This window comes from Triticum aestivum, chromosome 5D, assembly GCF_018294505.1.
Source record: "Triticum aestivum cultivar Chinese Spring chromosome 5D, IWGSC CS RefSeq v2.1, whole genome shotgun sequence".
Lineage (NCBI taxonomy): Eukaryota > Viridiplantae > Streptophyta > Magnoliopsida > Poales > Poaceae > Triticum > Triticum aestivum.
Window position 1 is genome coordinate 486544741 of NC_057808.1, and position 15001 is coordinate 486559741.

Sequence of the window (15001 nt, forward strand, 5' to 3'; positions counted from 1 at the left end):
TACCTTGGTTTCATAACTGAGGGAAATACCTACCGTCGATGTGCTACATCATCCCTCCCTCTCCGGGGAAATACCGACGTAGTTCCTGCTACCATCAGTGGCCTGGATTTTCTAGAAAGATAATTGAACGACATTTCGGGTTGACTTTAAGTCTGTCGAGGCTCCATACATTACAGTCAACAAATGAGTGAAGGAGAAAGTCTGCACCATATATGAGAGAAAAAGAATCCCGACTGTTGTCGTGGGGGTCATTTTTCCTTCTTCTCCTTGTGCTAGACCTTTGTTATGCACTAGGGGAAGGAGGAATAACGACCATCACCGACGGTCGAAAAATCAGTGAGGGAGTGTGTCCACCATATATGAGAAAGGATGAAGAATCCCGACTGTTGTCGTGGGGGTCGTTTCTCCTTCTTCTCCTTGTGCTAGACCTTTGTTATGTACTAGGGAAGGAGGAGTAACGACCATCACCGACGGTCGCAAATGTCAAAGAGGAATCAGCGAGGGAGAGTCTCCACAATATATGAGAGGACGAAGAATCCCGACTGTTGTCGTGAGGGTCGCTTCTCCTTCGTTCCCCTATGCTAGAAATTTTAGTGTAATGCACTTGGGGACGAAAGGAGGAGCGACCATCACCAACGGTCGAATGTATACACCACGCGAGCTGAGAGTTTCCAAGAAAAGACTTGACAGACTGATAGTCAACCCGTGATGAATAATAATGATCTAATTTAGTTTTTGTAGTACATATATTTAATTGTACAAGTCTAATCTTTGAATTATGAACATAGGAAATGTCGTCGTCGGACGATGAAAGTCTCCTGGCGGAGTGCGACTGGTGCGGCGATGACCGGGGTCTGTGCGACAGGCCTCACCTGGTAGAAGGTCGGCGCTTCAGCATTAAGCTCCAGGAGACCTTCTATGTTGAAACGGTACACAACGACGACAAGTGTTTTTTTTCATAATTAAGCACGACTTCTGCTACTTCAACGTGTAATTTTCGTCTTTTACAATTCGACTAGCTTATCCCATGCCATGCAAGACGCTATGTCTTGGAGAGGATGGATTTTGAAGATCATGAAACTATGGAAACAAAGATAATTCACCTAAGGACACATCATGGTATGGATTTTGATGTAAATCTATACAATTCTGAGAGCGTAACCCATTTTGGTTGCCCGAATTGGGAAGCACTTTGCAAGATGTATGATTTTCATGAGGGTATGCTTGTCACCATGGATCTTGGTGATCCTGACATCGCCCAAGACAATATGGACATTTAGGTCCTTGTTGATACGCTTCCAATTCTACCGCTATATGCATGAGTTTCTCAAACATAATTATTAAGTAATTTATATTATTTATTTCAAAATACTTGACAGCTTATTTCCATTGATAGCTTATTTTCATTCTTCAAAGAATGTGCGAAAGATGGTTGACAGAACCTACTACACCGATGACTCAGAATTAACTTATCAGGAGAAAAATCATCTGATCTCATTTATTACCGATCTTGAGAATTACAATATCTATTATCAAACTCCTCCACATTATGGTCAATACGTGCCACTAGTGCATGTGTTGAACTATGGTAACATCCATGGAGATGTCATGGTATGATTCTTTTACTATTACGACATCCGTGCATCTTTTGCATACATTCTTCTAAAACTCAACTACATTGCTAACTACGAAATTATTATTGTGTGTTTGAACAGAAAATGCCGAAGGATTGTGTGCCTCATCTGATGTTTCCGAATGGTCGCCTTGATGTTATGAACTTAAGGCCAGGTCATCGTACGCATCACTGCTGTTCATACCGGATTTCTAAAACCCATGAAGACATGACAATTAAATATTGAAAAAAATGCATGATCAATCGTAGGGAGCTACTTGGAAGCAACATTATGCGAAACGCAAGAATTGGAGAAAGGATAATCTCCGTTCTCCATAATGGAGAGTCAGGGCCTATATTGTTTTATGCTATTTTACCTAAGAGAGGGTAGTAGGTCCTATGAGAGAGGAGTAGGTCCTAGGTACAATGTGTTATTATGTGCTACAATGTGTTAAGAGTTGATGATGATGATGAGGAGTTGTGATTATGACTAGTGACCAACTTGCTATATGATGTCTCATTGATGAAAATGATGATCATGAGGAGGTGTTATATGACAATGATGCATTACGATGATAAGTTGTTAATGATATGATGATGATGATTTATTATATCATTGGGTGAAAGAACCAATCATGTAATAACTCATTATGATGTAAAAACAATCTCTAAATTGCTAATGTATGAAAACTTGTATAAAGGTGTATCAATATGACATAAAATAAAAAAGTAATAGAATATTAAATAATAGTAGTAGCGTGGGCAGAGAGACGCGCTACTACTAATTACCAGTAGTGCCTTTTGCAGGAAGCACTACTATTAAGTGGATATAGCGGTTGCGCGGGTAAAACAACGCTACTGCTAACCTTTAGCTAGCTGTAGCGCCGTAGCAGTAGCGCGGTCACCCGCGTTAATGCTAGGCCAAAAACCCACACTACTGCTAGGTTTTTCCCTAGTAGTGATGGCCTGGAGTGGAGGCGCCAGAGGGAAAGGGATGGCAGAGGCCGCGGCGGAGGGAAGGGCCAGGAGCCAAGCCGGCGCCGGAGAATGGGCACTTAGAATGGCGGCGGCGGCTTGAATCAGGAGTGGAACCCTAGCTCTCGTGGTGACGAGGGGTTGGCCTCGATTCTTTTTTTGTGACCAAAGAAAAAAACAGTGCGCTATACAAAATAGAGTCGCCCCTTAAAATATGCTACTAGTGCGCTATAGCATGCCACTAGCGAGATATTGTACATTGATTTATTTAGCGAGACAATTCTTTACACTTTGTAGTGTGCCATTAGCGACGGTATATCAAGCTATTTTTTCAGTGGTTGTGATGGGGTTGGGCCCAGTGGCAAATCCACTGTTATAAGTGTGAAAACCAGGGGCAATCTGCTATACCCTTTTGCTTTTAAGTTAGATTTTGCAGGAAGTTACCCTCCCCTCAGAATTTTTTCCTTTGCGAAGGAGACCCGGGTGGAAAGAAGTTAAGCCCTTTCCTACAAAACAAGTATTTTTTTGCGTTTCTAGCTTATTTTGACAATAAGTTTCTACAAGATACAAAAGAACTTCCCCTAAGCACCACTCGCAGAGGATAAGGAGGGCAACAGTGGCACAGTGCATGTGCAAGGCCATAATTCCAAGTGAAAATGGTTGTGCTAGGATTTGTTTTGAGAAAAGTTGTGCTGGGACTTTTTTTAGGGGAAAATAGCTGCCATTAATAAACTTGTTCTATGGCACCATACGGGCATCTCCAAAAACGATGGGACTTTAGGAACCTATTTCTCTCTATTCTGCCCACTCCAAGGAATTATGAAGTTATCTAAATTTTTATATTTGCAAAGAAAAAATTCTGAATTTTTAATAGATTTCAATTGTGATATAAATGATACAGTACTTTTATTACACTCAATTTCAAAAGATATCAGTAAAAGTGTGCTGCGTATTATTAGATGACACATAATAATACATCATTTAATATGATACGGTATCATATCACTATACTCAAACCTTTTTTTCTCACTTAATTGTGTATCACCTCAACAGAAATGTGTAGCTGGCATGCATGATACTATATATATGATACTCTTATTGTGACTAGCCTCATGAAAAGTAAGGGATGAGACCTACTATGCCATCTACTATATATAGAACTTTTACATGTTCTGAATTCAATGCAGAAGTACTTCTAATAAATCTAATTTATGCCATCTACCAACTGCATCTGGCTCTATATATGCTTCTTATGACCATCAAACTACTACTCGTTTCATATATCAGAAGCGCCCTTGTGAATGGTTCAAACTATGTGTGATCATTTAAGCTCTATGATTCTAGTACATGTTAGTTTGTTGGAATAGACTAGCAAAACAAAACTATGCTAAGTCATGAAATTTAGATGACTTGATGTTGGCAGTGAACTTAGCCGGCCCATATAAGGCAGTACCATATATTGGCATGGCACACAAGATGTGTGTCCTAACATACCGACACCTTAACCGGTTTATAAGTTACTATTCGGAAGTCGGAATGAGTGGCCTCAGGAAAACATCTATCACAACCATGGGGGTTGAGTAATTAATATAAGTTTCATTCACAAAAAAAACCAGCTAAGTTTTCTCGTACTTCACTCCGTTCTCCCCCTCTGCGGCATATGCAAAGCCTCCCCCCTAACCCCTCCCTTTGGTATGTAGTTTAGGCATGGCTGCTATTTTTGTTTATCTTCTTTTGTTACCTCCTCTCCCGTCCGTGACTTCTGATCTATTTGATCTCTGCCGATTCTTGACTTCCCATTTGAAGATTGACTCGTGCACTGAAGATTACAGAGTTTTACCCTGTGTATCGCAACATTACTGGGATCCCTAAACTTTGGTTCAGTCGTTCTTTCTTTGGACCCCGGGCTTGTAGTAAAATCACCCATTCCTTGGCGGCAATGGGAGTGAGGAGGCATGGACTTAGGTTGTTGTGGGCAGTAGGTGAAGGTGCTTCACTTATATCTTTTTATGCACGGTGTTGTTTAGTATTTTTGAAGAAATGCTGTCTTGCTTCACTTAGATTTATTTGAGAGTTAGTAAAATTTTGTAGAAATTCTCTCTTGCTTCACTTAAGTTAATTTGAGAGAAAGAAATATTATGCTCATGATCTTCACTTATATTTGTTTGATATTATCAAAAGCAACATATGAAAATTAGTCCCAAAGTGATAGATATCCAAGAAGGATATAATAAAAACTTTCGTGAAGATCATTGGACAAAATAAACTTGATTCTTAGTAATAGTTTTGAGATATGATGATGTGATATGTGAGTCATGTTGATGAGTAATTGTGATTTAGTAAGAATATTGGTGTTAAGATTTGTGATTCCCTATGCAAGCACCAAAGTCAATAGTTATGCAATGAAATTATATCCTACTTGTGGTGCATTATTCGGTGTTAATTATGCTTCATGCTCGCTTATGAGATTATTCGTTTCTTGGTTGGCCGCTTCTCAATCTTTTGCTAGCCTTCATTTTGCACTAAGTATGATCACTACTTGTGCATCTAAAATCCTTTAAACCAGTTTTGCCACATGAGTCCACTATACCTACCTATATGTAGTATTCTTTTGCCGTTCTAAGCAAATTTGTATGTGCCATCTTCAATATTCAAAATAAATTTCTCTTTTGTGTGCTCATACCGCTCGCAAGGCGGTGAGGGGTGGCTAATATTTTCCATGCTAGATGTGTTATTCTCATGATGAGTGTTTATTCACTTGTCATTGCACGAGAGTAAGGCAAAGGTATTAGGGATGCCCAGTCCCGAAATGAAAAATGAATTTACTTTATGTTGTCAAATAATAAATTCCTTGGAAAGTGTTGGTATGGAAGGAACCCATGGATACGGTTAGCCATGGAAAGTGAAAGTATGGTTGAAAAAGGAATAAACTTTAATTTTTGTTTGGTAACCGCCTATGATATATCTAGCATAGAAATTGTAGGGAACTCTAATTCATTTTTGTTGGTGGGAAAAGTATGCCTCTCAAAATGTTTTTATCTCTCAATTTTTGCTTTGAGCTCTGGCACCTCTACAAATCCCTACTTCCCTCTGTGAAGGGCCTTTCTTTTACTTTATGCAATTTTTATTTTTATTTTGAGTCTTCATCCTCTCTTATAAAGCACCAATTAGGGGGCACTATGATCGTACTTGAGCATTGGGTGTAGCTAATATGCGAGTGTGTTTAATGAATGGATCAATGATTGAGCATGATGGGCTAGGGATAACTTATTTTAGCGTTGATATTTTGAAAGACATGGTTGCTTGTTGGTATGCTTGAGTATTTAAGTTATCATGTCAAAACTAGACTATTGCTTTGAACAATATAAAAGTCCAAATGTCCATGCTATAAAGAAAATAATATGAGATGACATGTTAGGCAACATTCCACATCAAAAATTCTGTTTTTATCATTTACCTACTCGAGGACGAGCAGGAATTAAGCTTGGGGATGCTGATACGTCTCCAACGTATCTATAATTTTTTATTGTTCCATGCTGTTATATTATCATTCTTGGATGCTTTATAATCATTTTATATCATTTTTTAGTACTAACCTATTGACATAGTGCCAAGTGCTAGTTGTTGTTTTCTGCATGTTTTTTCCATCGCAGGAAATCAATACCAAACGGAGTCCAAACACAGCGAAACTTTTTGTGGATTTCTTGGACCAGAAGGCATCTAGTGGGCCAGAGAAGCGCCTGGGGGGTGCTCCAATGGGAGCACAACCAACCAGGGCGCGCCAGGAGGCCTAGGCGCGCCCTGGTGGGTTGTGCCCACCTCGGGTGCCCCCTGAACCGGTTCTTTGCTCTATAAATACCCCAATATTCCAGAAACCCTAGGGGAGTCGACGAAAATCAATTCCAGCCGCCGCAGAGTCCAGAACCACCAGATCCAATCTAGACACCATCACGGAGGGGTTCACCACTTCCATTGGTGCCTCTCTGATGATGCGTGAGTATTTCTTTGTAGACCTTCGGGTCCGTAGTTAGTAGCTAGATGTCTTCCTCTCTCTCGTTTGATTCTCAATACAATGGTCTCTTGGAGATCCATACGATGTAACTCTTTTTGTGGTGTATTTGTTGGGATCGGATGAACTTTGAGTTTATGATCAGATCTATCTTTTTATCCATGAAAGTTATTTGAGTTTCTTTGAACTCTTATATGCATGATTGCTTATAGCCTCATATTTCTTCTCTGATATTTGGGTTTTGTTTGGCCAACTCGATCTATTTATCTTGCAATGGGAAGAGGTGCTTTGTAGTGGGTTCGATCTTACGGTGCTTGATCCCAGTGACAGAAGGTAAACTGACACGTATGTATCGTTGCTACTAAGGATAAAATGATGGGGTCTATTTCTTAATAAATAGATCTTGTCTACATCATGTCATCGTTCTTATTGCATTACTCCGTTTCTCCATGAACTTAATACACTAGATGCATGCTGGATAGCGGTCGATGTGTGGAGTAATAGTAGTAGATGCAGGCAGGAATCGGTCTACTAATCTTGGACGTGATGCCTATATAATGATCATTGCCTCGATATCATGATGATTATTTGAAGTTCTATCAATTGCCCAACAGTAATTTGTTCACCCACCGTTTGCTATTTTCCTCGAGAGAAGCCACTAGTGAAACCTACGGCCCCCGGGTCTGTTTCTCATATTATTTGCCTTCACAATCTATTTTATTTGCCTTTTATTTTCAGATCTATTAAACCAAAAATATAAAAATACTTTTCTGCACTTTATTTTATTTGGCGTTCGATCTATCAATATTTACTACTCTCTCACGTCCGTTTGCCAATTTCTAGCGCCGCTACCCGAAAGGGATTGACAACCCCTTTTACACGTCGGGTTGCGAGTATTTGTTATTTGTGTGCAGGTCCTATTTACGTAGTGTTGCTTGGTTCTCCTAATGGTTCGATAACCTTGGTCTCATCACTGAGGGAAATACCTACCGCCGTTGTGCTGCATCATCCCTTCTTCTTGGGGGAAATACCGACGTAGCTTCAAGCCGCATCAGTAAACGATTAGTAAGGTACGTAATAAATAAGTTGTGGGGATTAAATTATTAGTGGTGATTGACGTTACCAAGTTCTCCTCCGTCGAGAGAAGTTCCTGCGTCGGGAGGACCAACTCCTTACTGTCTGGGTCTTGCACTGCACGGGCCCTGAGAAAACGGAAGTCCCGAGCACGATCTCGATGTTTCGAGAATGGATTTGGTTTACACGTGGCTATACAGTCCACGGCCTCCTTCTCCGACTTGGGTTATGCAGCTTTGTAACCACCGGGGCCTAGACGGTGGTTACCTTGCAGATTTTTTTGTAAATTACAGAAATGACCGCTTATCTCCTTGCTTGACTCGCTACCAGAGGATTCACAAAACTTCATCCATTCTTCGGGATCCATAGTTGGATTGAGCCGCTTAATGGTCTCGAAGTCCTTACCCACTATATTGCAACGGGCACTGCTCTTCCAGTCCCTGAACATCTTTGGCCATTTTGACATGGCATAATCTTTGGCTAACTTCTTGACGTCAGACAGAAATTCATAACTACAGAATTCTCCTTGTGTCCGACCAAATCCTTGCTACCTATCTGGACGGTATTTTGCAAAATGCAACCTAGCATTTTGCTATACATTTTCGATGCGTCCTCTGGGGTGACGGGCTCACCTTTCGGACCAACTGCGGTGATTCTAATTATACCTTGGTGAAGCTTGTTTGGATCCCTTGCGTTTCAGTTGCTCTTGCTTGTGGCGGATTGTGCTGGATGAAGTCCCGGCAGTGTGGCTCGTGTCCCCTGGCCCGGTGGTCGGTTCAACCTGTCGTTTCCCAACTCGACGTCAGGGATGGCCCAATCCACGTAGGGGGGGGGGGGGGGGGGGGGGGGGGGGGTTGTTTTGAACTTACGTTGTCTACTATACATGTATAGGACTATGATCTTGTATTTATACCGTTGTATCTCCCCTCTCCCTCCTATATATTTGTATATCTTGGGAGATAAGTAGAAGCCGGTCCACCCTGTATCTATATATGTGCATCATGCACACGATCAATGAATTATCGATGCATATGCAATCCTTTCTTTCCAACTAACAATGGTGACCACGCCCTCTCGCCCAGGGTGTGCTTTTCACATACATCTGTTGTGGTCGTACCCTTAACTTAAATCACGGCCACTGTGTGACCTACTTTATCTTCCTAAGTGTGCTATTTTGGACCAACTGCGTTTTGTTGTGGCGCATGTGCCATGCATCACGGAGCTGAGCGTGTCCCCTAAAATTCTTATTAGGCCAACTCTAACGCACGACCCCAAATGGTCCGGCCGCGTTCGTTTGGGGTTAGACGGACAAACCAGGCCTTCCAACGCGCAGCCGCAAACGGATAGTCGTCACGGGTTTTCTATGTTGTGAGGGCATGCGTAGGATGGGCTTCCTCCAGCCCCAACATTGTTGTTGTTGCTGCAAGTTATTAATAAAGGGATAATTGGTTTTATACCCCTAGTTGTGTCACGCTCGGCAGGTTTATCCCTAATTTGTGAAAATTCTTGGTCTTGCCCAAGTGTGTCTGGTTCCCTTATGCTTTTGCCTTCCGTCCCAATTCCGTCCGGTCAAAGGCGTTTGACCGTTAAGGGGACATTTTTTGGACCAGTTTGCCCTTCGTACGTGTTGGCAAAGACGAGTCAAATAGGACAACAGGATTAATGGATCCACCTGTCATAGACTGAAATGCCTTTTTTTTTCTAAATGTCTCACTGCTATGTATGGCCCACATGTCATACAAAAAAAGATAAAAAAGGTGTTTATTTCTCAGCCCCGACCGCGGCCGCCACTAGGAGAGGATGCACGCCACGCCGGCTGATCCAGCGCCTGCCCAGACCACCGCAATTCTGGACCACCGCCATCGACCTGCCACAGGCCACTGTGTCACCTACCCGCCTCCTCCTCCTCTCTCTCTCTCTCTCTCTCTCTCTCTCTCTCTCTCTCTCTCTCTCTGCGTGCAATAGGAGGTTGTCGCCGCCTGGTAGTTCTCTGCCGCCCGTTTCCCCGCTTGCGTTCGTGCGTAGGAGACACGCCAGCGCCTCGCGCCACCCCGATCCGTCGCGCGTGTGGGCCACCATGCAGCCATGCCCAGCCCAGCAGTGTCGCAGCTCAGCACCGACGCTGCCATGGCGGTAGAAGTGGTTCGGCAATTGCTTGCCAGCGCTGTTGCTGCTTGCCCGACGGTAGAGAGAGGAGAGGAGTGAGGCAGCGTCAGTCGGCTGAGCGGGGCGGCGCCTGGGATGAGAGAGGGAGGTGGTTGTGGGGGGCACTGGAGGTAGGGCGTGCGAAACAGGCGGCGCGGGTGGCGTATGGCCAGTGCGGCGGAGCTAGGATGGGAAAGGGGGGGAGAGAGTGGTTTTTCTATTTGTTATTTGTTATTTTGTATTTAATTGGGCCCATATGTAAGCATCACATTGTTTTTTCTTTGTGTTTTAATTGAAGTTGTAAGGAGGGGCAAAATGGTCCAGAAAAGTGTCCCCCTAACGGTCAAATGCCTTTGACCGGATGGAATTGGGACGGAAGGGCAAAAACATAAGGGAACCAAACACACTTCGGCAAGACCAAGAATTTTCGACAAGGGTAAACCTGTCGAGGGTGACTGAACTAGTGACATAAAACTAATTATCCCATTAATAAAACAATGAGTAGGATAACTATTATGCACCAAAGATTACAATTTTTCTGTAACATAATACTCCCTCCGTCCCAAAATGCAAGATCATTGTGACACTATGATAGTGTCAAAATTGGTCTTGCATTTTGGGACAGAAGGAGTAATTATATAACATAGTGTCGAGTGCTGAGTGTTGACTGATGAAATCAAACTGGATTTTATAGTTGGAGAAGCGGCCGAACGGAGTATTTGGTAGCGGAAACCCATCGGTGTCGGCATATGCGGAGCCATAGGGGTAGGCCCATTGCTGCAACATCTCAGTGACGGGCTCGGTGAGAGGGAGGTTACCGTTGTCGGCGAAGTCATCCCCAGGCACTGACGTCACTGCCTCGAAGCAAGGCACCCGCCATTGACCGTCCCTTGTACATATTGCAGTGCTAGAGCTGTGAATGTCGTTGATGGAAAACACCTCCCATTGCTCTCGTTCCCACATCATTGACAACACAAAGGAACCCTACAACCTCTATCATGAGAGGTGAGGGATGAGAGAGACCTACTATGCCATCTAGCTCATGCGGTAGCCTATATGTACAACATTTACATGTTCCGGTTTCCACAAGGAAGTGCTTCTATTAGATTTATGACATTGCCACCAACCAACCACACCTTGCTCCACATATGCTTCTATATATAACCATCAAGCTAATACTCATTTCATATATTAGAAGCACCCTTGTGAATGGTTCAAACTATGTGATCATTTAGACTCTATGATCCTAGTATATGTTAGTTTGTTGGAATAGACCGCCAAAAAAAAAAAACCATGCTCGATGATGGATTTACATTACTTGAGTTTGGCAGTGGACTTAGCCGGGCCATCTATAACGAATCACCGTGTGGTGGCATGAGGCACAAGGTGTGCGTTGCCATCTATAACGAATCACCGTATATTGGCATGAGGCACAAGGTGTGCGTTGTAACATACCGACACCTTAGCCAGTTTATAAGTTTATTACTACTCACAATGAGTGACCTCAGGAAAACATCTATCACTATTTGATATTTGGGAACATCAAATTTTTGGTACTTCACCCCGTATGGTTCATCTGCGCCAAATCTAAGTTATTCTCTTCAAATGTTTCTACCATTCTAGGGCCCCTTTGACCTTTACACCCTACCGGCCTACCCAGGTTTCCATCCTTTGGCAGGTAGTTTAGGTAGTGCTGTTAATTTTGGTTATCCTTTTCTGTTACCTCTTCTATCGTACATGACTTCGATCTATTTTCTCTCTGCCAATTCTTGACTTCCAATTGACCAGTGCGCTGCAGATTACAGACTTTGACCCTGCGTATTGTGACATTGCGGGCGCCCCTAAACTTTGTTTCAGTCATTCTTTCTTTGAACCCCGGGGCTTGTAATAAAATCGCACATTAGTTGCCGGCAATGGGAGCGAGGCACGGACCTAGGTTGCTATGGCCAAAAGGTGTGCGGATGATGTGAGAGTATACCTGGCCATACTTCGGGCCGGGCCGGGCTTCGGGCCGGGCCTAGCCAAGCCCGACGAAAAAACCCAGGCCCGAGCCCGGCCCAGCCCAGCCATCGGGCCTGTTTTTTGGGCCCGAGCCCGGCCCGAACATGTAAAAGCCCGTTGGGCTCCGGGCCGGCCCGGCCCGACCTTTAGAGAAATGCAAAAAAGACGGGCCCGGGCCCGGCCTTCGGGCTCAAAATCTAGGCCCGAGCCTGGCCCGGGGGCAGCGTCGGGCCGGGCCGGGTCGGGCTTTTTCGTGCCGGGCCGGCCGGGCCGGGCTTCCCATGGCCAGGTATATGTGAGAGTATTGGTGGCCAGATATTTTGTTCAGCCGTGGAGTGCTAATGGAACAACTACGAGTTTCACATGAGAAAACGAATTCTTGACCTTCCACTATGTCTAAAGATGAATACCCTTTCTAGTGATGTTTCTTTCTCCATATTGATATCGTATTTTTTTACACTCGATTGCCGGCTGGACGATCATGGAAGTACTTGTGCACCCCCTAAAAATTAAATACAACACCATTTTAAAAATAGTTTCAAATCTATATATCCTTACCTGAATCAAGAAAAGCGTTGACTGCACAAGAGATATCCATGTACAGTGTCACAATGCATGCGAAGTCGACAATTTTGATGGGGTGGAGTCTATTGTCAAGTTGCAACACATGCCCAAGTTCCAGTTATTTAATTCGGAAGTCTACTGTAACTATTCATTCTTAATGGAAAAGCAGCAGCCCTTCAGGGAGTTCTGTCTTAAAAGCAAACAAGCATCTCGGTGGTAGTTTTTTGTAAGCCAACAAGTTAATCTCGAAGAGCATAAAGGTGTATTTGGATGGTGTACTTCTGATGAACTAATTAAATGCCGAAGATCTTCAAAAATAAACCTTATCCTTATCTGAACATCCTCTAATCTTGTGAGAATGGGTGATCAAGCTCGAATGATTGGCTTTAGTTTTTCTATCATATTTACCTTTTTTGTTGAAAAAGGACTTTGATCGGTTATAAGGTTCACCATTAGTACAAATCAGCCCAAATAAAATAAATACATCGAGAGCTCTGGATGACCGAACAACCACTACCGCCGACAAGGCACCCGTCACCCTTAGAACACGTTGCCTCGATAGATCATGCTGACAACAAAAATCAATCGACGTGGAATCGCGTTGAGCTTATAGAGCCGTATATATGCAAGTACTCAACTTGTATAGCTAGAACACATCTTTACTGTAAATGTGGCATATGGTATACATTAATTACATCTTATAAATATAGTTTTCACAAAAGAAGATGCAAATGCAATTTAATATTCATCCTAGAAAATCCAGTCTTTGAAATACTTGAAACTATCAAACAAATACAATCAGAAGATTGTCATCATGGATGCATACATAGATAACTTATTTAAAACCTAGCTACCTACTCTTGATCTACAAACTCCTTCAAGGGCTTTTCCAACTGTTTCATGATAGCCTCCCATCCTGCATGTGTGGGGTGCATGTCGTCCCAATAGAAAAATTTGTCGGACTTGTCGCACACGGTGTATAGAAGCTCTGAGGACGACTCGCCTTGTTGTCCGCAATAGCCATTCGAATCCAAACTCTCGCAACAGGGCGACAGTTTGCGCTTGAATTGCTTAGATAGATCCGAGCCTTTACCTACATTAATGTAGATAAAAATAAAAAAGTTCATAAGAAGTAGTACAAGCACACAATCAAACTCCATCTAATTATGTTAGGAACTTCTAAAATAATGAGACACTTTGCATGAAAAATACATACATACCTGGCGCATGATCCACAATACTAGTAAATGAGGTGTATAGGTCGATGATCTGGACATTCTTCTTTACTGTCATGACTTGTTTCAGGTTATCGTTGTGAATTGATGCACCCAAATTTCCAAAAATATCGCACGCGGTGTAGTTATTGGTTCGGGTTTGTGACGGCGTGCAACCGATAGGGTGCAAGTTGTTGACAAGAACTTTTTTCACCCCGAGCTTCAACAATTGCTCCACATTAGCCGCAACCTCTTTTGTCACCTTTCCAATATAAGCATTAATCTGCATCACATACATGAAATTAAGTTAGTAAGATGCACAAACAAATTAGTGTATGGATATATATACATTCTCCGTTGATATGATACTCACATCACTGGGGCTACTTAGGCCAATCACGCTCGTGCTTGCATAATATAACAGTACTTTTTTTGTGGTAATATAAGGTAGTGCCTTACCAATGAAATCTGACTGGATTTTGCAGTTGGAGAAGCGGCCAGACGGAGTATTTGGTCGCGGAAACCCATGGGCATCGGTATACACGGAGCCGTAGGGGTAGGCCCATTGCCGCGACATCTTGGTGACGGGTTCGGTGGGAGGTTCCCGTTGTCGGCGAAGTCGTCCCCGAAGACGAAGAAGGTGTTGCTGGACGACTTGTTCTGATGGCCGCCGGCAGGGGCTGGCCGGGCCTCCACACTATTGAGATTTAGAACGAGGATGAGGAGGACGACGAGGCCGAGGGCGGCCGGAAGAAGCTTCATCGTGGAAGGGTCGTACGAGAACGGCTGGTTTCTGCGGCTGCTAACCGCTACTCTTTCGCCGATGAAAATCAGGGACACAAAGGGCTTGTCTGCGATGCACGTACGCCATGGCCTGACCCTCTCGCTTCAATTTATAGAACTACTGCTATGGACCAGCAGGAAAACAAGTCGAAATCGGGCCTGCTACCTCGATCGGAGTCGGAGCCCCAGCATCGTCGGAGGTCGGACACGGATATGCGTCATGGAGGCTGGAGCTGACGTCGTTCATCCAGCAGGCGCCAACCGCTCTTCATCTCAAAAGTTACGTCACGGAGGGACCAATGGAGCCTCTCGCTTACGACGCTGCAGTGGCTGCGCACCTTGACGCTGCAGTAGATGTAAATAATTTGCCGGTGGGTGCCGTCTTTGATGGCGTTGGCGAAGTTCTTCCGGAATCAGCGTAGCTTGTGTTCTCCGTCGTTGATGTCGCTCGTCACCTCGGTACTGCATCAGGAAGGGCCAGCCTTTCGCAGCGGGCTGCATCGGACAGCGAGGATGCTTAACCGGCTGGGGGCGCGTTGGAGCTTCTTCTCCTTCGGCCATCTTGGCCTCGGTGTTGTGTCGGGCACTTGGATCTTCCTGATTTTCCTGGTTTGTTCTTCCGGT

General features: G+C 43.7%; 1 protein-coding gene across 1 annotated transcript; it reads right to left on the bottom strand.

The window, feature by feature from the left end:
• Window positions 1-13056: 13056 nt before the first annotated feature.
• Window positions 13057-14444, bottom strand: LOC123125643 (GDSL esterase/lipase At5g03600). The gene is made up of 3 exons (XM_044546110.1): window positions 14054-14444; window positions 13601-13877; window positions 13057-13473 (listed from the first exon to the last, which is right to left on the bottom strand). Exons 1-3 carry the CDS (start codon window positions 14354-14356, stop codon window positions 13235-13237), a joined length of 819 nt encoding a protein of 272 aa, XP_044402045.1. The 5' UTR covers window positions 14357-14444; the 3' UTR covers window positions 13057-13234.
• Window positions 14445-15001: the final 557 nt, after the last annotated feature.

Bases quoted from the DNA above. Each gene is read 5' to 3' on its own strand.
- LOC123125643 (XM_044546110.1), bottom strand. From the start codon at position 14,356: ATGAAGCTTCTTCCGGCCGCCCTCGGCCTCGTCGTCCTCCTCATCCTC. The intron at 13,878-14,053 runs GTAAGGCACTAC...TATGTGATGCAG, and splicing joins AATCCAGTCAGATTTCATTG to ATTAATGCTTATATTGGAAA. The intron at 13,474-13,600 runs GTATGTATGTAT...ACATTAATGTAG, and splicing joins TATTGTGGATCATGCGCCAG to GTAAAGGCTCGGATCTATCT.